We start from the raw sequence: 21,222 nt of genomic DNA on the forward strand, positions 1-21,222 counted from the left end.
TCCCCTCCTCTCAAGGCTTCCCACCTGCACTACACTACCGCTGCCATTGGGCTCCAAGGCTCCCCAGAAAGGCTCCTTCCCTTGGTCTTCCTTAGGGAAGCTGAGTCAGGATTTAAACTTCTATGTCTAAATTTCAACTTTTAAATTTAGAATTGAAAATACTCATACAAACTATTAAAGGGGAACAAAAGGCAAATAAGAAATAGAAATTCAAGAAGTATGAACATGGTCTGATTTACAAAAACAATGTTCATTCCACATTCTGATCCCTAAGTAGCCTACACATTGATCTGTTGGGTGCGAGGAACAGAAAACCAGCCCTGGCAGCCCGGGTGAAGGGAGACTCCCGTCGCAGGGCTGACAGGACGCTGGCCTTTCTCTCCCACCTTCTTTCCTTGCCTCTCTTTGTCTCTCTACTGGTCCACTCAGTCCTCCTCTCAGAAGAGCAGCATGTCCTCTACCAGGCTCCTGGTTTCGGCTCCTCCTTACCTTCCCCATGCACTGAGGGCGCTCTGCTTCTGGCCCAGGCCAGGGGTGGGCCTCAGCCACTGTGACACCAGCACACTTCCTCTGCCACGTCCCCTCTCTCTGCACGCGCAGAGGCCGCAACCCACGATTGCATAAACCTCTCAAGAACCACAGCATCCTTTCCACAATCATCACCTACCTCCTGCAAGAGAGGCTACATCTGAAACAGACTCAGAGAGGCTGATGGACTTTCCCAAGCATGCACAGTTAAGTGTATGACCGCCAGGGAGAGAGCAGGTATGAAATCTTGGGTTAATCCCTAAAATGTCAAACAAAATTGACTTCACAGCAGAGATTTTCTCACGTGCCCAGGAAGCTTCTGATAATTGAAGCTTTCCACCAAACTGAGGACTGAGACCTTGCGCTTGAACCAAAGGCCGAGGGTCAAGGCCTTGTTTTGCCCACACAATCTGCTGTAGAATTACGCAGTCAACAGGCTCGGGATGGCACTTGCTACCAACAGGAACACTACAAGGCTAAATGGAAGAACAGCCAGAGCAAGTAGCTCCGAGGCGAACTCTAGCAAACAATGAACAAGGCCCAGCAGCCTGGGTTTTCTTTAGCTGCAGCCTGGATCCACCGGGTAAACGCCCCCTAGAACTCCAGTGTGATTTCATTTGAGTCCCCAGTTTTGGTAGAAACGCACATGTTCTTTTGAACTTTGTACAACAATCCTAGGGTATTGGAAAACAGTTACGGAACAAAGCAAAATATTGGTGCTCCTTCATTTAAAACCAAAATAGATTTTCTGTTTTTGGCTTGTGATTCTGACAATTGCCCTGAGTTTCAGGGAGCGGCCCTGAGTTGGGCTGCATGTCCGTTCTCTCCCTCTCAGCCCCAGACTGAACACCCTCAGTCAGGCACTCACCTGAGCCTCTTCTCTTGTCCCCCAAAGCCGGAAGGATGCCCAGAGGCTGTCGCGGATCAGCCGCGCCACTGAGTTGGGGGCAGTCAGAGTGGAAGGAAGAAGTGAAATGTGAGGCCTGGTGTGGGAGGCAGAGTAACAGCCTCCCCACCCCCAGCTGCCCACATCCCGGTCCCTGGAACCCGTGAAGAGGCTTGCTACCTCACTTGGCAAAAGGGACTTTGTAGGTGTGATTAAAGTTAAGGACCCTGAGATGGGGGAGATTATGCTAGATTATCCGGATGTCCCAATCTAATTACACCACTCCTTAAAACAGACCGCTTCCCAGTTACTCTCAGTCAGAGGGGATGTGCCTGTGGAAGGAAGGTCAGAGATGGGTCTGCAGGCTTCGGAAATGGAGGGAGGGGCAGGAGCAAGGATGCCAGAGGCCAATAAACGCTGCCGAAGACAAAGAAATGAATTCTCCCCAGAGCCTTCCCGAGGAACACAGCCCTGACCCCTTTGTTTTAGCCCAGGGACATCCATGGTGGACTTCTGACCTCCAGAACTAATAAGTATGTTGCTTAAGCCACTGAGTTTATGGTCATTTGTCACAGCAGAAATAGAAAGCAAATACACCTGGCAAGGAGGCCTACCCTTCTGTCACGTTGTCTTGCATCTGCACCAGGGCAGGGTGCGAGGCCCCAGGCACAAAACACAGCAGCAGGAGGGGCCCAGGACCACAGGACTGCAGAGCAGGGAGGGACCGCCTGGGCCCTGACTTCCCGTCGGTAATTCCCGGGGAGCTTTTAAAAATGCTGAGGCCTGGGCTTCACCCCAAAACTATAATATTAAACTAGGAGTCTGGCAAATACCCAGAAGTCAGTATTTTAATCTGTAATCACAGCCTCTAGCCAAAGGTCGAGAACCACCCACTCACGAGAGGGGAAGGGACTGCTCAGCTTCCCAGGTACAGAGTGGTAGCTCCCGCCTGGAGCACAGTCCTCTCCAACCCCACCCAGCCAGTGCTAGTCGTGCCCCCCTCGGCCTATTTTGCCTTTACAGCAACCAAGAGGACCCCAGAGCAGGTGCAGGTCTTCTGCCTGGAAGGGCTCCCCAGGTCTTGCCAAGACCTCACTGTGCCACTTCTCTTTGGGACAGGCAAGCAGACCCTTGCACACTCCACAGGGACGTCTCAGGGCTGAACGAGCTGTGAATACAGTCCGTGCAGAAGTCTTATCCTTTTCTATTCCCCCCCACGCAGCTTTCCCAGGGGTGCAAATTACACAAGGCCTGCGCTTGATTTCCTCCACTTCCACTCCATGGGTCCCCTTGGACTCCCACCGCACACACACAGGGCTTATCCCAGGCCCCCCGAGATCACTCTCCCTAGATCTCTATATCCATAGAGAAGCAGGTGGTCACCCCAATGCACATTAGAACCACTTGGGGAGCTTTTGAAAAATTCTAATGCCCATACCAAAACTTAGATCAGTTAAATCAGAATTCCTGAGGGTGGCATCATTAATGTTCAGCACTCCCCAGGTGATTCCACTGTACAAACAGAAAGTGAAAGCACAAATATTTCCTCAGGCATGTGCTATCCTCCAGTGAGTCCCAGGCCCCTGGATACCAGCCTAGAGGGCCCCAGGAGCTCCGTTGCCCTCCCTCTTCTCAGCCTTTCTCTTCCCTGCTCTAGACTTCTTATTTATTCTCCTCCCTTCCTCTTGTCACCGGCTGCTCCACTGCTGATATTCTTGTTTCTTACAACACCCTCTCAGACACTGCTACTGAAAATATCATCAGGGAGGCTGTTAGAAAGGCAGGATCTCAGCCCTCACTCGGTCAACAGAGTCAGGATCTACATTTTGACGAGATTCCCCAGGTGATCGATTATCAATGACCGGATGAGCTCAGGAAGCTCTGATGCCAAGGCCTTCCTGTGCCAGCACCTACCAAGCTCCATGACATGGTCACAGACCAGACCAGCGGGCCTGACATTCCTCCCCAGTCAGCAGATGGCATGTCCACATTTCCTCGAGCAGGAAGAGACATGCAAGTTAATTTTTTAATTTTTGGTGCATGGATGGAATTATTGTTACTAATTTTTTTAAAAACTCTCATCTAAAAACTAAATTTCGTTATAAGTCCCTGCTCTCCATCTCTGATTCTAGGAAATGTGAGAAAGGACCAGTATATTTTCAAAAGGGGTCACTGGGCTGGCCATACTGCTCGGCCCTCTGAGAGTATAGGGCAGAATAATTTTCATCCTCAGCCAGGTACTGCCCTCAAGGCTCAGGTTGGCCACCAACCTGCAGCTGCCGGCATGTCCTCGGGCAACCAGGGTCACCCTAGAACATCTTCCTGATTTCATAGGCACAGTACATCTCAGTGACTAAGTCCATCCATCACCACATTCAGCGATAAAGTTAAAAGAAGAAATTAAATACTTAGGTTATTTTTATTGTACCTTAAGTTGACATCTTTTTGAAGAAAACAATTTTGAAAGCTTCTTGCCATAGGGAACATGGTTAGTTAATATGTCTCTACTGGCACAAAAATTCATTTGAGAAGCTCATTTCATGTAGCTGAAAGTGGTGTGGGGCAAACCAGCAGACTCTGGGATTTTAACCAAACGGAAGCCTTAGGACTGAAAGTGGCTTCAGAGGGCCTCTGGAATCCAGGGCTTCCCAAATGTTCCTGAGAGTAATATGCAGCTGGATCCCGGGTTTATTAAAAAATTCCCAGACCCCCAGACCAGACCTACTGACCTGAGTTTCTTCCAGAAGGAGGCCTAGTAATCTGTGTAGTTTAATTAAGGCCCAAGGTGAGTCTGATCATCAGGGAGGTCTGAAAACACAGATATCAGCCCCAATTCCCTGCCCTCAGACCCCCAAGTGTTCCTAGAAATCACCCATTTCCTACAGGTGTTCTTCTTGAACATTTTCTATCGCACAAATAATCCCTTGATATGCACAGCCAAATTCTAGATCTCTATAATGTCTCTTCATTGGTCCTAACTCTTCTTCCAAACATAAAAACAACTTTATAGTTTCTCTTTGAGCTATAAACATCTTTATATTTTCTCTTATTTTCAAAGGAAAGCTTTGACAGTGCTAAGAAAAAAAAATTGTGTTTTCCTTTAATGAGATCTTGTAATAAAACTACAAATTAAAAGGTTATTTACTTGAAAACGTAGTGGTATACTTCTTTGAACATTTCAAAGTCTACACCTCTGAAAAGTAGCCAGGCTAGGGTGTCAGGCCACCAGCCCATATATCCTGAAAAAAGGATACATACACCATGTGCGCTGGTACCGAGAGCTGCCACAGCCTGCAGGTAAAAGACTTATCATTCATTTCTATGATTTAATTACTACTTAATAAAGATTTATTGAGTGTTTTTCATGCTAAGCACCATGCCATATGCAGGGGATAATGAAGTAAAATTAATCTAAGTGGTTTGGTCACATTTGCCTATAAGTCCCTTGGTGGATGACCTGTGGTTTTTGCCCCTAATCATAATTTCAGCAATTGGAAAGAGTTTCAGAGGTCCTCTGACCCAAACTTTCAATCCAGTTAAACATAAATAAATAACTGTGATAGAGATTCTGTTCTTCAGGCCTTCACCATCTAGTATGGGAGGCAATATTTTTAAAAGAAATAACATTAAATAAAATTAAAAGCATCTATTCATTGGGTATATGAATAGCTCATGTGTCTGCTGCTGAAGATGGATTCCTCCACCTCAATGATGTCATAGAGCGAGAGTGTGTTCCATGTGGAGCTCAGAGGCAAGGTGTTCAGCTCCCCCCGGGGTGATTCAGGAGAAGAGAGGACAGCTGAGCTTTCTTCCTTCACTTAGTTATTCCGCAGTTATCTATTCACCCTGTATGTAGGGATAGGAAATAGTAAGACAGAGTGCCTGTTCTCAAGTAGGTTACTGTTGATCTTCATAATTTACAGATTCCATCTTTGCAAAAACACCTCCTCCCTAAAATTTACTTGTAACTCCGAAATCAATTACTTGGGCCACTTTCAGTCACATCTAGACATGAACAGAAGGAGGAATTCTTGAATCTCTCCACACACACACACCCCTGAGGTCAAACAAGGCTCTGCTCTGCTTTCTTGTTGCTGCTCTCCTGCTGCAACCAAGTATTGTTTTCACAGTGTGCTTCATGCCACATTTTTTGCATTTTTACACTTTTCTGTTGGTGATTTTGCTATTTTAAATGGTCCCCGATGACACAGGTGAAGGGAGTCAAAGGCAGAAACTTCCAGTTACAAAGTAACTATGTCCCAGGGATGTAATGTAGAACATGGTGGCTCTAGTTAACAATACTGTACTATACACTCACAAGTTGCTAAGAGAGCTTAAAAGTTTTCATCACAAGAAAAAAGTTGTAACTATCTGTAGGGATGGATGTTAACTAAAATTATTCTGGTAATCATTTCACAATACATACATGTATCAAATCATTATGTTATACAACTAAAACTAATACAATGTTATATATCAATTATATCTCAATTTTAAAAACTAAACAAATAAAATGGCCCCTAGTGTAGTGCTGAAATGCAGGCGAGGGTTCTCACTGCGAGAAGGTTGTGACGTGCTCGTGGAGAAAACATGAGTGTTAGATAAGCTTCCTTTAAGCATGAGGTATACTGCTAGTGGTCATGAGTTCAAAGTTAAGAAATCAATGGTTGAATATGTTTAGAAAAAGAAAGGAAATTTGCTGATCTGTATGTGAGACTGCTCTGGAAAGTGCTAAAGTAACATCTATAGTACATGTGAAGTTATGAAAAAGTGGCTGAACTTATAAATTCATGAAATGACAGCTGATTTTAAAAAAAGAAAAGAAAAAAATAAAAACACACAGTGGCTAGCACTGTGAGGCTGAACGCCAAAGATATTTATGTTAGTATTACCCAGGGTCGGGAAAATGTTAAACACATTTCAGCCAGGGTTTTATTATACAGGAATATTGCAGATAATTAATTATTTGTAAGAAACATATATTAAGTTAGTTTCTTCAAACAGAAACATATATAAATCAAGTTTATGTATTGATCTATTGATGAAATGTTATAACCAGAGGCCCACAGGAACCTAATGCTGTATTTCCCCTTGAAGCAATGGCTCAGTATTTGCTAATTTGATGTTCACAGTGACTTTATAGGACATAACTATCACACATAACTGAGACTCCATTGTTTACATAGCAGAGCAAAGAGACAGGAAATCAACCATTGCTCTACAAAGTGATCGACATTAAGGCAGCCCCCCATGCAGGGTTCTGGGGGACACCATGACTATGACGAAGTGACTATGTTCCACATTTAAATACCCATTTTCTGAAAGAACTTGTGAAAAAAAATTTATATTTTTGCTTTTTAACTTATTTGTTTATGAGCAACACTTAATTTATGATTAGCTATGATTTCTTCACAATCAACAGACACACTCAGGAAATCTTACCAAGTGAGAAAATCTAGCCAACAAATCATTTTCAAATGTAATGAAAGTTATATTGAGCTAAAGTTTTTACAGTTAATCAAGTATAGTATTATTTGGTAGACAATTGCATATATCTTATGGTAAATATCAATTTTGCCTTTTCTTATTTTATAGCCAATATTATTATTTTTGTTTCAACTTTTTCTTTTGGGTCCTGAAAAAGTTCATATTCTTTTGTCACCAAGGGAAGATCCAGACTTTAGGGACCATGAAACTTATGCCACTGGGGGGTTTCTTTAAGAAAAAATAACAAAATTACAAATGCAAAATTGGGCCCTTTAGAAGAGGCATTGTTATAATTCTGGTTACTCTGTCGCTGTTAGGCACTGCTGGATAAAACATCCTCTGCAGAAGCCACTCTGGGTACAGGCACCCCAGGCAGGAAGCCACAGCAGTAGTTCAGGAAAGAGTTAAGATGAAAGTCCAAACTTGAGAACAGAACGGATGGGAGAGGTATTCAAGAGGCCCATCTGACAGGACATGGCCCTTAATGAGAATGTCAGCAAATGTCGAGAATGCATGTGGCTGGGGTACCTTAATGGGTCAGAAGAGGGAATACAGAAGGGGACTAGGGTGGTTGAGTGGAGTATGTTTGGAAGGTGAATGACTTCAGTTCTGGAAATATCAAACCTGAGGTGCCTGTGGACCACACTCGGTACCACAGGGTTCATTCCAGATGGTAATGTATGGAAGTCGTTGTACGTACATCTGGGGTTCGAGAGAGAGAGAGGACAGACCGGTGGGCCTGGGACAGCTGCCAGCAGGTGAATGGTTGCTGAAGTTGATGAGATCTCCCAGGGAAGTGCATTAATTACAGAGATGCACGATGGAGACAGCACCTTGGGAACCCTAGCTTTTAGAGGTAGAGATGGACAGAAGAAGAAAGAAGAAGTATTTGTTTCTTCAAAACTTTTAGGTGTCCCCGCAGGTGCCACATGCTGTGCACACTGTTGTGGGTTAGAGAAAGCTCAGCCAGGCGCAGAGGCTGTCAGCTGGGGCTGAGGGGTCAGGGAGACAAGCCGCTGGGGCTTGGAGTATGGGCAATTGGGTTTTGCATATTAAGGAATTGATAAGCAAGCAAAAGCACAAAGCCAGAAAACCTGTAAATGGTGAGCAGCTCATTCTGAGTAAGACACAGATATCAAGAGGCAGAAAAGTATAAACACGGTAGGCTGGAATTAAATTACAGGTGAGTTTGAAAGCCAAACTATGAAGTTTAAAAATAGGAGTCTCTGATGATTTTGAGCAGAGGAATTTTATGATCAGAGCTGAATATAATGATGGGTTCTCTAGCTGATACACATACAACTAGCATTGCAGAGACCAACATAGAGACTCTTATAAGAACCAGCAAGGAGTATGGGGACCTGAACTCAGAGGGTCACCATAGAAATACAGAGGAGGGAATAAAAGCCAGTGACCATATATAGAGGAACTTACGGGATTTGACTGACAGGTAGAACAGGTTCCATGAGTAAGAAAAGGTGAAGTCCAGGGTTTGAGCCTCAAAGGCTGGGAAGCAAGTAAAGCATTTACTGAAATTGATCTGCAAGAATATAAACCTGCAAGCCCCTGTGCCCAGAGGGAAAGTGAGAGAGCGATGTCACTGTGATCCCTGTGACTTGCACGTGGGTTGTACTATGGCAACCTCAGCTCGTGAGGCTTCGCTCTGTAGGTTGACAGTAAGGTCAAGTCAGTTCAGTGCCCACATTTCTCCATTTTACAGTTTGTTTTGTTGTTGCGGTTTTTTAAATCTTAAACTAGAACTTGGTTTTCATCTGATAGCATTTTACCTCAATGGGTTTTACCCAGTATCCACCCCGGTTGAGCTTGTTTTCAGCTTTCCTTTGTCTTCCCTGAAGGCGGCTGCTTTGGTTTTTGTCTAAGAACCAGCCCAGCCTCTTGTATTTATTAATATAATAGAAGACTGAGGAACATCTTCCCGGCTTCTTTAGAGTTCTCCTCTGACATCAATGGCCTTGAGATTGCTAGGAGGGTCAGCAAATAGGGACACAGCCAGGGAAAGAGGGAGGGAGGCAGAGAACGTCCCTGCTCAGGTGCTAGGGACCGTCTCCCTGGATGACCGCACTGCCAGGTCCTCTGAAAGACTCGCCGAGACCACTGCAGGTCCCTTCGGAGTCCGATCTGGAACTGCCTACAGCTACTTCTTCCTGGGTCTACTTCTGGTGTTTAACAGAATGCTTTTAAGTTTCCTTTACCCTCTCCTTGGGGACTTAGCAACCTGCAGCCAGCACCAGCCACATGATTTGCAGGGACTCTTATTAAAAAATTATTAAGAATTTCAAGACAGCAGTATCAGAGCACTGAACCAAGTGCAGGCTCTTCTGGAGTATAGGGGCCCTGTGTGACCTTAGAAGTCACGCTCACACAAACCCTGCCAATGGCTGTGTGCTTCTAAGGCAGGGTTTTACTGCCCATCTGCACTTCATCCTGGGTGTGGACAGCTCCCTTATCCCCTGCTGCATGCCTTCCACCTGCTCCTAAAACTTCTTCCACACCCACTGCTCAGCTGCTCCCAAGCCTGTTCCCACAGCTTCCCCAAGGATTCTCCTCTCTAGAGAAGGATTATCACTCTGTTTCTCCACTTAATTCACTCCAGCGCCTCTCCGTTCATCTCTGTCAGGCGTCCATAGAATGGATGTTGATCTTCTGGGTGAGATTTAAATATTCTCACCCAGTCACATGAACTACAACATGAAAAAGTCGAAGAGATGTCTTTTGCTCAACACCACTGTTAAATGCAATTTCAGTGCAGGACTAACTCAGGGAGTGGGCAACAGCTGAGATTTTCTTTCTGGAAAGGAGGTTTTGGGGCAGTCTGGGGACATCCTTACATTTGCAAAATCCCACTTGACAACCGTCCTGCTCCTTAGCTGTATGACTGTTCTGATCTTTGTTTTTACCTAGAGGAAGAAACTGCAGCCCATAGAAGTTAAATGACTTCTGTGTGCAGCTAGGAAATGACACAGTCAAATCTAGAACCCACCGCTTCTGAAGCCTGAACCGCTTGCTTTCCTCCGTACACACTCGGGAGGAACCCAGTGTCCTCTTCTCACCATTACCTCTGTCCACAGTGGGGCATTTTTTTGAAGCAACTTTCATTCTAGGTGTATATAAAAGATTCAACTATGATTTCTGCTTTCCTCCAAAGGTAATAACTGTCCGCCTAATTTTTATTTCTTGTTCTGACTCTTCAGAGACAACCCTGCTACCCAGTTTAACCTCAAAACTCACATGAATTCCCAAGATCTGATGACAGCCATAGAGAAAATCACCCAGAGAGGAGGGCTGTCTAATGTAGGTATGTGACCCGGATTCATTCTATCTTGCTACCTTGGTTCTCATTCACCATGACTGTCTTCTAACATTATAAATAGGAGGATGAAATAATAATAATAATCCTTCAAGAAATGATTCACACAATATCTGTATCTTTTCTCAAGTATTATCATGGTTTCAGGAGCAAGAATTGTTATCACACGTGTGCTGGAGTGTTCCAGCATGCCCGGTTCCTCGGCACGGCAGCTTTCTCAGGACAAGCAGGACTATTATTGTGACTGTTTCCTGACTGGGCTGCCAGGCACCAACCATTTAACATTAAACTTCGTAACAAGTTCCATTCAGCAAGCCTCACTTGGTAATTGTTCTAATCTGTTTCTGTTAAGTGATGACTATGCCAAGAGAGACATGGTCTTTGTGTCCACCTGTGAATTCCGAGGCTTGAGAGAGGGGGACTACCAGGAGTCTAAGTTCTAGTCCTCAGCCAGGCAGGTCCAGAAACTCCATTTTATTAAGTTCACCCAGAGGTGCCTGGGCATTAGTAAACCCCTTCACACTAACCAAGCTTAAGGGCTGCTAAGGAGTCCATGCCAAAGTATTAATTTACAAATGGTGGTCTAGCTTTGGGGGTATAGGGAGGGCCGATTGTCCACTTCCCAGGAAATATGTTCTTACCATCAAAGTCCAAGGAAATGAAGAAGCGAGCCATGGTTACTTGGCATGGGACACACACAGGAAAACAAACCCTAGCTTCTGAAGATGGCTTCTAAAAGCTTTCTGCAGACCCAGCGCTCCAAGGGCCTGCCTCTTTCAAGACCAGGAAATCACTTTCTCAATTCTGCTGCCACAGTCTCTTCAGGAATCTGCTTCAGCCAAGAAGCCACCATGATCAGAAAGCTTCTGCTACAGCTGTCAGCTCCAAAATCATGCCTTGCCTGCTCCATTCACACTCACAAAACCAACGTTCTGTTCCTTAGCACCTCAACACCAACAAAGCTAGGGACCTGATGCAGGCACCTCTGCTAACACTGCCCCAGAGAAGTTGAATACTCTACGTATACTTAGAAGGAAGAGCAGAATTAAAAGTACAGTCTCTGCCTCAATTTCATCTTCTAAATCTCATGTAGGTACATCAATCCATGAAGCTAACACAAATCTGGAACTGTGGCTACAGGAGTGTCTAAAAAATGTAGTTTTCAGATTTCTAGCCTCTCCCTCTGTTTTCCAGACACCCTGGAAGATGGATGGGATGTCTGTTGAGCACTAAGTGACCTTGGTCTCCAAATTTAAGATTGGGTAAGGTTAAGGTGATCTTCTTATGGCTCCCTGTGTTCTGCCTACAGACACCTAACATTAAGCCAGAGGCCTTTCGGCCTCAAGGGAAATTACAGTTTAGTTATGACAGTAGTTCTCAGCAACCAAAGTTTGCTCTTAGCAACTGTGTTCTATGCCACCAGCTCACATGAATCTTCAAGACATTTTTCTAAGAACTGCAATATGTAACCAGTTTATCCTTTCATTTGACAGGTAAAATTATACTAGCCAGAGGAGCCAGGATGCTGGCCAAAACCTGAAAAGAACTGAGTGCAATGACATTAATCCTAAAGTCCTAGGAAGGCAGTTCTTAACTTTTATATAGATTGAGGACCCATTTGAGAATCACTTGAAAGCTGTGAGCCTTCTATCCAAATACGGGGGTGGGGGGGACCCAAGAAAAACCGAAATTATCTTCCAGAGGGCAGGGCCCTTGTAGTATAGGCTTCCCTCACAAGGTGAATGTTATAGAAACCCATCTGCATCAGTGTACCAGCTGGCGTTGTTGTGAGAGGCTGCATTCAACTTCAGTGGATTTTTTTTTAAAGACTCTTTCAAAGAAATTTCCCATTTCTTGATGGGTGATTTACAAGCACACCTGCCCACACCACACGCTAAGTGTTCAGCAGTTTTTGACCAAAAACAGTGTGATCCCCATGCCCCACCCTCCCTATTCACCCAATCTTGCCCCAAGTGACATTTTTTTATTTTCTGGGATGAAAAAAATCCTCAGAGGGAAACATTTGCTGAAGTGGAAGAAATAAAACAAAAAACAGCAGAAGCACTAAAAGACATCAAAATCAATGAGTTCAAAAACTTTTGAGTGGTGAAAAAAAAGTCTCATAGGTGTATTCCATCAGATGGAGAGTACTTTGAAGATGGCTTAAGTTTAAACATGTAAGAATATATATACAACTTAAAAAAAAAAAAACAACAACTCTGTTTTCGGTACCTCCTCATAATACTTACACACAAAAACACCGTATAATTTCAGGGGTTTTATGGACACACACTTCCACTGCCCTACCCTAGGGGTCCCCAGAATCTAGTTGAAGGACCCTGCCTTACTACATGCAGCTATGCTGGTTTTAGGGTGACCAGTCATCCCAGTTTGCCCAGAAGCATATGGACCTTTCAGTGCTAAAACTGGGGAGGTCCTGGAAAACTAGGACAGTTAGTCACCCCAGCTGACTCCAAAAATTTCCTGAGGCTCTTTTTTTAAAGACTTTGTTTATTTTTTAGAAAGAAGGGAAGAGAGGAAGAAAAACATCAATTGGCTGCCTCTTGTATGAGCCCCAAAAGGGATGTCCCAACCTCAGGGCAAACTTACAACCCAGGCATATGCCCTGACTGGGAATCAAACCTGAGACTTCTCTGGCTTGCAGGATGATGCCCAACCAACTGAGCCACACCAGCCAGGGCCCTGAGGCTCTTGACAGTATAAAACATGTGCTTGGAAAAGGCATGCTGGAGGCTTCCTTATTCCTCATGACAGTTACTCTCAGCTGAGGCAGTTTGCTGTCATGGAAATCTAGGCAGAGACAGGGAGTGACTTACCCAGGACCACACAGTCAGTAGGTAACACACATGGCCAGGGTTAAGACACATTGCCTCGGCTCTTAGTGGGTGCAGCACTTCCCTGAAAACCACACCTGTACCCCTGGCATGGAACTGGACACAAGGTACCACTGACCCCGAAGTACAAGCCTCCGCAGCCAGCAGCTCCTGGAGTACCAGGCTCACCCCAAGTTGCAGGAGGCCAAGCAGAGGCTCCCATCGTGCAGGTGAACTCCCCCCACCGCCATGCTCTTGAAAACAATACGGGCCAGTTCAGGGGCTTGGTGGGGTTCCAGCACCCAGGCACAGAAGGGACTTTTTTGTTCCCGTGAAAGTCTTTCTTAACCTGCTTGCTGGTCCCTAAATTTTTTTAAAATATGAGACAATTAGACATTAAAAGCTTAAAGTGAAACTGGAAAGGGAATTGGATAGCGATGATGGTGCACAACTTCGTAATGTACATAAACCACTGGACTGTACACCTGAAAATAGTGAATGTGGTAAACAAAGCAGCAAACAAGGGAGGGAATGAGAGTGTTAAGATGGACCTCCTCATGCTGCTGTGACCTAGTCCTAGAATTATAATCAATATAATCACTGCAAGCATGAACTTTCTTTTTCTTCCAGGCCGGGCCATCTCCTTTGTGACCAAGAACTTCTTTTCCAAAGCCAATGGAAACAGAGGCAGCGCTCCCAACGTGGCCGTGGTGATGGTGGACGGCTGGCCCACGGACAAGGTGGAGGAGGCTTCGAGGCTTGCGAGAGAGTCAGGAATCAACATCTTCTTCATCACCATTGAAGGTGCCGTTGAAAATGAGAAGCAGTACATGATGGAGCCCAACTTTGCCAACAAGGTATGTAACTGTTCAGAGGCCCACCCATCGTAAGGATTCCCTGCACTTTGCAAAGCTGGGACAGCCATCGAGGCTGTCTCTGGTCCCTTCACATGGGGGCTCAGCTCACCTTTAGGCAGGAGGGCCTCCAGTGAAGGACTAGTACATCTCAGTGCATCTGGTACCTGGAATTACCCTCTCAAAGCAAAAGCCCACAAGCAGCTGGTGAACCGAGGCCAGCACCAGCACCTCGGGAAGATCAGTGTCCCCAGGGTCTCAAAGAGAGGCTTCTCCAGACTCCTCCCACTGTGTAAGGGGTCTCAACCAGGCAGCCCAGGGAGCCTTCACACAAGCATGCACACAGGCACCACACACTAGCGCACGCATGTGTATGCACGCGTGCACACTGCAAATTACAATCTGAGAAACCAGGAAAGGGCGGTATTGAGTCAGGTCAAGGAGGTCATGTTTTCAAACACTGCTCCTGGCTATCTACTGTGACTGCCGCACACAGGCCCTGTCTCCAGCCACTGGCCTCCTGGCCACATCCAGCATCACACTCTCTCCCGCCACGACTTCACTCAGGCAGCCCGGGGGGAACCCCTCTCTCCACCCATTGGCCAGCATTCAGCTCAGCCTCAACACTCATCTCAAATGTCACCTAGTCCATGGAAAGTTCTGTGAACTCTATTCAGGTTTTATAAAACCAATGAAAAACATTTCTTAGGACACCTGTAAGTCATTTCTTGTTTTGAAATAAATGTTTCATTATACAAGTTCATCTGGCGGCATCAGGTCTGTGATTCTCTCTGTGAGCCCTGGAGAGGCAGTGGCAAGGAGGAAGCGCTCCGCCTTAGGAACGTCAGCCCGACACTTGCAGGAGGCACAACCAGGTGGCTCAGGGCTACTTATTTGCAGTTGTATTACATTTTTTCTGGAACAAGCTTGGGCATAAGTAAATATTTTTTGCCTGGAGACAGGGTTGTTGGGAGGACAGTGACTGGGTTTTAAAGGCAGAGAGATTTATGTTCTAGTGTCAGGGACTCGGGGATGCCCCTTCCCAGCTGGCCCTCCTTGGTTTGTTCCCTCCTTTCAGAGGGGTTATAATTCCAAGAGCATGGACTGTAACACCTGACGCATGTGGGACCCCTTCTCACTGGTACGGAGCTGCTCTGGAGACATTTCTTTAGCTATTCCTCATGTGTGCCTTGTTTTCCAAATCAGATCAAAAGCATTATTTAATCCTCCCACACATTGGTGCCCACCAGTGCCTATCTTATGGCCGGCTGCCAGCACAAATGAGCCGATGAATCTGCAGAGGCAGACATATAAAGCTGAAACCAGAGCTTCACCCCTCCCTTTGGGTTTGCTTAAAGGATGGCTGTCCTCTAAACAGAGACCCAGCTGAGGGAGTGAGAGCCCGTTCAGAGATAATGTGGGGGTCTCTGCCCCAGCGAGTGCCAAACTGGGTGAACAGAGATGGAGAAAGAAGTTTAGGAGGACTAACTAGTATAGAAAAAAGAGTCTGTCTGCCTGTGGCCCTGCCCTGGTGGTCGAGGGTAATCATGACAGACTGGATAATTGGACCTCTGACCCGGCAGGTATCCCCCCACCTCTGTCTTCCAGGCTGTGTGCAGAACAAATGGCTTCTACTCACTCAGTGTGCAGAGCTGGTTCAGTCTCCACAAGACGGTGCAGCCCCTGGTGAAGCGGGTCTGTGACACCGACCGGCTGGCCTGCAGCAAGACCTGCTTCAACTCGGCTGATGTCGGCTTTGTCATCGACGGCTCCAGCAGCGTGGGGACGGGCAACTTCCGCACAGTTCTCCAGTTTGTGGCCAACCTCAGCAAGGAGTTCGAGATCTCAGAGACAGACACACGCATCGGGGCTGTGCAATACACCTACGAGCAGCGGCTGGAGTTTGGGTTTGACACGTACAACACCAAGCTTGACATCCTCACCGCCATCAAGAGGGTGGGCTACTGGAGTGGTGGGACCAGCACAGGAGCCGCCATCAACTATGCCCTGGAACAGCTCTTCAAGAAGTCCAAGCCCAACAAGAGGAAGTTAATGATCCTCATCACTGATGGGAGGTCCTACGATGACATCCGAATACCGGCCATGGCTGCCCATCACAAGGGTAAGCTGGTCTTACTGACCAGTCTGGTGCTGAGCATCTCTGGTGGCTGGGTGGGCCGGTGGGAGGAGGAAGGGGCTGTGTGTCTATGCGTGGCTTTTGTCTACCACTTCACAGAATGTTCAAAACCATAAGGAGGGTGGTGGGGTGGAGGAGTAGACACTGCAGGCCCCTCTGCACGGTGACGAAGGAGAAAGGCAGGGAGCACAGAGGCAGCTCCCAGTGTCACAGCAAACCCAAGGCTGCGGACCATCGGCCTCTCCTTTACGTCCTGTGCCCCTGGTCACTGCACAGGAAGGTGTGACACATGAAAAAGGGATTTGACTCATTACTTTAATCTTTATTGAAGACACCAAATTGTGTTAGACATTTGAATAACATGAACGCTTTAAAAGAAAAGTACTATTTTTGTAAGCAACTGCTAACTAGCTATTGGGGGTTTAGGGAAGACCACAAAGAAATTTCCTTTCAAAATATGTAAAGAGATATTTCCATATAAAAAGTTTGTACGATGGCCACAGAAAGTTTAAAACCATGAAAAATGAACAAAGTATTTCTGTAAATGTTTAGAAAATCAGTCACATTTCTGTTTCACAGAATCTATGTATAATCATCATTCTGAAAAGGTTCGTAAAATATCATAAAAGTACAAACAACCTGAAGAAAACCCTGTGATAGAAATAACAGTAATGATGATAATAAAAGTAAACCAAGTGGTCAGTGAACAGCAAAGACCCACAGAGAAGGATGAGTAAACAGGACTCACTCATTGCAGGGGCTGTTTTCACTTGTTTTCTTTCTTCTTAGTTTGTATGAGTTTGCAGGATCTTCAGTCTTCTTTAAAGCTGCTTTTAATCTTTCCTGAAACAAGGAGGGGTAAAAATAAAAAAGCCTTTAAATGAACCAGCAATTCTGACTTCTGGAAACCAAAGTAACCAGACACCAGGACGGGCAGAGTCCTCCTATGATTTGCCCCCGCGGAGCACACTCAGGCTGGCAGAACGGCAGATGGCCCACGTGTCAGCAGGCACAGTGTCCCTTGGGCTCATGTCAGCAGGGTGAAGATGGCTCAGAAGCAACCTTGCCCAAAGCTCCAAAGTGTGTGGACAGAGCCAAGGGGGCCAGCTCTTGACTACAGGTCCAGGGCTCTCCTGCTTTCTCCAAACACCTGTCCCCAGCTCCTGCTCAGCCTCACTCTCACTTATGTTTCTATATGTACCTCCATTGGGCCTCACCCAGAGGGTGTCCTTGGCCATCTCCTCCTTAGAAGTGCACACTCAGGGAGATGTCCTGGGAACGAGGAGGACTGTCATATTCTGGCAGCTCTAAAGAACTAGGCCCAGTAGATACAGCTGACAGGGGCAATGAAAACTGCGTCCTTGGGAGCGCCCACGCCAAGGCTGGGTGAACATCTGTCATTGAATGCCAGTTCAAGGTTCTCTGCAACAAGGGTGGGCCCAAGGATCTGAAAACCTAAATTTCTAACACCGTTTGTCTCATCTTTATTTGAAGGCAGAGCAGCCTTTTCTTCTTTGAGCAGAAATGAGGGCTTTGTCAGTCCAAGCCAGACCTGTTCTACAGCAAAGCTGATCCTCTGCCACTTGCCAGCATTTTAAAGCCCAATGTTGGCTGTTCCCAATGTGGAATATTCACAGAAGACAATGGGGAAGGAAGAAAAGAGACAGGCAGCTTAAATGCAGTTTAATGAGCCACAATTGCAAAGCAGCTTAGCCCAGAACCACGTGAGGTGTGGATGGCTCTTTAATCAGCAGGACAGAGCAACCAGAAGGCTCTGGAGATAGTGACATGGAAACAGAGACACTGTAGGCAGCTGGGCAGAAAGGTCATACCTGGGCTCTGCTCTCTTTTCTGTGACCATCTTGCTCACCCAACTCTGGCCAGCCTGAAGGTGTCGTGGGAATAGGCTTTGGTAGAGTAAGGTCATGTACCCGCTGACCTGCTGCCCCCGGCCCCAATCAAGAACCATACACCAGGCAGTCTCCCTCTTTTTCCACTGAGAATAGATGCCGCCATTCTCGGCGGTGCAGATAGACTCTTAAGAAGCTACACCATCGTCTCTCGAGACGGACGGCTGCCGACGAGATGCCTCATCTCTGAATCTGTCCTCTTCTCCCTGGGGCATGTTGCTCGGTGTTAGAGTCCCACCCCTTTAATCCTACCATATTCTTTCCCATTTGCATCTAGACATCCCTCAAGTCTCTTCCTTCCTAAAATATAAAACAATTTTCTTTGACTCCGTGTTCTGCTCCAAGCACAACCTGCCCCTTCCTCTTTACAGCCACACTTCTGAAAGGGCTAGTTATCTGTGCTGTCCCTAGTCTCGTTCCTTTTTCACTCTCAACTCCCGGCCGTTCATTTGGTTTCTTTAGCATCTCCTCCCCTGAAATTGCTCTCTCCAGGCTACTAACGCCTTGACTTTGTCTTTTCTAAATCCAATGAACACCTTTCTGCTGTCATCTTACATGGCCTCCCTGCAGCGTTCAACATTGTTGGCCATTCGCTTGTCTTGAAACGCTTTCTTCACGTGATGGAGCAGATGCGGCTCCCTGTGCGACGTTCCTGCGCTGGGAATGAGCTTGGAGTTTATGGCTTGTAAAGTCACCCTCCAGCAAGCCTGGAGTGAGGCAATGCCATTTTAGTGAAAACGATCTTGAACTGACTCTTTGATGCATTTAAGACTCTTTGATGCATTTAAGACTCTTTAAAATTTAATTTGGTTCTACACACAGGTGGAGCAGGGTGCCATGTGGTATGATCGATCTGCATGGCACCAAGTTTCACTTGTCCCAAAATATCCCCTCTGCTGCTCATGAATATGAAATTCTGGTCTTGTCTGTTTTGTGCCCTCAAATGATTATAAACTCCTATGAGATAGCAACTATATCAATTTTGTTACTGTTGGCATATAACAGATGTTGATGCTTTGGGGCACATTTCTGATTTTGAATGTGGTTGCATTCAAACACAATAGCCAGCAGAGCGACAGGAAAGCAAGGATTCATTGGCGGTACCTCTTCTTGGGCACATTTTCTTCACTGAAACTTTGTCCTCACAGGAGTGATCACCTATGCAATAGGCATTGCCTGGGCAGCACAGGACGAGCTGGAAGTCATCGCTACTCACCCTGCCAAGGACCACGCCTTCTTTGTGGATGAGTTTGACAGCCTCTACAGATTGGTCCCCAAAGTCATCCAGAACATTTGCACAGAGTTCAACTCACAGCCTCGGAACTGAATTCAGAACAGGCAAATGCTGCTTTTCTGATGACTCCGGGACAACCCCAGTGCTTTGTGGGCATACAGGGGCAGCAAGGCACGCAGGGCTTGAGAAACGCTGTGTTGTTATGGTTCTTTGTCAGTGTGGGTTTTTCATACTTCAAAACGTGGAGTTAGAGATGATGAGCATAAATTTGTAGAGTAAGCCAAAATGATACATCCTTTTGAGGGTGTCGAGGGTTTTACATTTTGACAATTGTTTTCAAAATAACTGTTCAGAGTAGAATACAGCACTTATGACAGGCTTAACCACAGCTTTTGTGAGGTTTTAAAAAATATTTTTTACTTCTCATTACAACTCTGTAACCCTCAACAAGTTTCATTTTCGTCATGACAATACAAGAATTGCTTTATTCAATACTGACTACACGTGATCATTTTGTGTCATGGTTCGTGGTCACAGAATTTGTGGCAGGGCCTCCCTCTGCTCTTCTCCTTCCCCAGAGAATTTGCTGTGCACTCACTCCTGGACAAAGGTGACGATACACCCACGCATGCGGTGCACAGAAACTGTGTTCCCACAACTTTGAGCTTTAGAACCAGTTGGGGAAGAGCCCTGGAGAACCAGGTTGATCTGGCTTAAAAGTGGTACATTAAGCTGTCCAGACACCCTCAGCCCATGCTGTGTATTAGAATCACTTGAAGACTAAAATGCTAGTTCCCAGTCCCCATCCCAACACCTCTGAAACCCGAGTCTCCAGAAAAGGAGCCTGGACACTGGCGTGTTAGAAGAGCTCTCTGGTGATGCTGAAATGCTGCGAGAATTGAGAACTGCTGAGACACCTCTGAGTAGTCAGTGTTACAGCTATTTCCTGAGACAGCCCCTGTTTGTGCCTGTTCTGGGTTCCATCCGGCTTGGCATCCTACTGGATTTTTTCATTTGTTAACTAGCTATAATAATTAATGGTAGCATTAAAATAAGTTGGGATAGGTTTGGTCAAACTCCACTTCTTTGCTTCCAGCTTCTGCCAAGGTCTCATGTGTTAGGATGTAAAATCATGTGCAACCAGGAAACCTTCAAAAGAATCGCAAGCAGAGATGACATTTGACAAGTTACGTTTTGTAAAAATGTGTGTTGAAAAATGTTACTCTGCATGGAGGCAAAAAGATAGTACCTGCGTAAATAGCTGGGATGAAAGATTTACATTAAAATTTCTGAATTAAAGTTATCATCCATTTAGCAGAATTTGCATAAAGCTTAACAAATCTCTCAGTACCTGGAGAGTAGTGTATCATCAATTTACAATATAGGCTACAGAGAAGAATCAATTAAAAGTGTCAGCAATTTCAAAGTTATTAACCATAAATTCAACTTTAAAGGCAATTGCAAAAAAATATGTTCAAAAACTTCAAAATCTAAAAAATATTTCCAAAAAGGAAATTCTTTGTAAAGGTGCCAGAGACACACTATTAGTTACCAATTCAGCTAAGAAACTAAGTACTTGGAACAATTATTCTGCCTATATTTTTAAATGTGTAGATAATCAATATAAAGGAGTTTTTTTCAATGTCACTTCAATGTACATGCAAAAGTAATTTAATATTTTTAAGAAAATTTTTCTTTTAGAAAATAGTTTTAGAATATCATTATTTTATAGGGGCCTTAGTATAAAAACCAATTTGTCATCAATAAGCAAGTATTTCTAAAAATAATATACTTCCATTCACAAAACTGTCCCTGTTTGGGAAATAAGTTATATAGTCACCCTTAGTTATAGAAATTATAATTTTGAAGACAAATGGAACCTCCTCAAATGGACCCATTGTCTCTATGTTGTCAATAAATGTTTGCATGTGGAGGAAAATATCATCAGATATGAGGTGGCTAGGTGCTCAGAGGCAACAGTGTCATCCGAATTGTCCATGGGGATGTTCAAGTCATCAAATATG

General features: G+C 45.4%; 1 protein-coding gene across 1 annotated transcript in view; it reads left to right on the forward strand.

The window, feature by feature from the left end:
• The window catches only part of VIT (vitrin), a 98,522-nt gene extending 78,853 nt beyond the window's left edge, over positions 1–19,669 (forward strand). The window contains exons 12-15 of the mRNA XM_090280211.1: positions 10,114–10,217; positions 13,694–13,920; positions 15,526–16,039; positions 19,113–19,669. Of these exons, the coding sequence (XP_090136337.1) occupies positions 10,114–10,217; positions 13,694–13,920; positions 15,526–16,039; positions 19,113–19,291 (1,024 nt within the window). The 3' untranslated portion in view covers positions 19,292–19,669. The remainder of the gene's footprint in view (positions 1–10,113; positions 10,218–13,693; positions 13,921–15,525; positions 16,040–19,112) is intronic.
• The last annotated feature ends 1,553 nt before the right edge of the window (positions 19,670–21,222 follow it).

Source organism: Furipterus horrens, unplaced genomic scaffold, assembly GCF_987537825.1.
Source record: "Furipterus horrens unplaced genomic scaffold, mFurHor1.1.pri manual_scaffold_6, whole genome shotgun sequence".
In the NCBI taxonomy this organism is placed as follows: Eukaryota; Metazoa; Chordata; class Mammalia; order Chiroptera; family Furipteridae; genus Furipterus; species Furipterus horrens.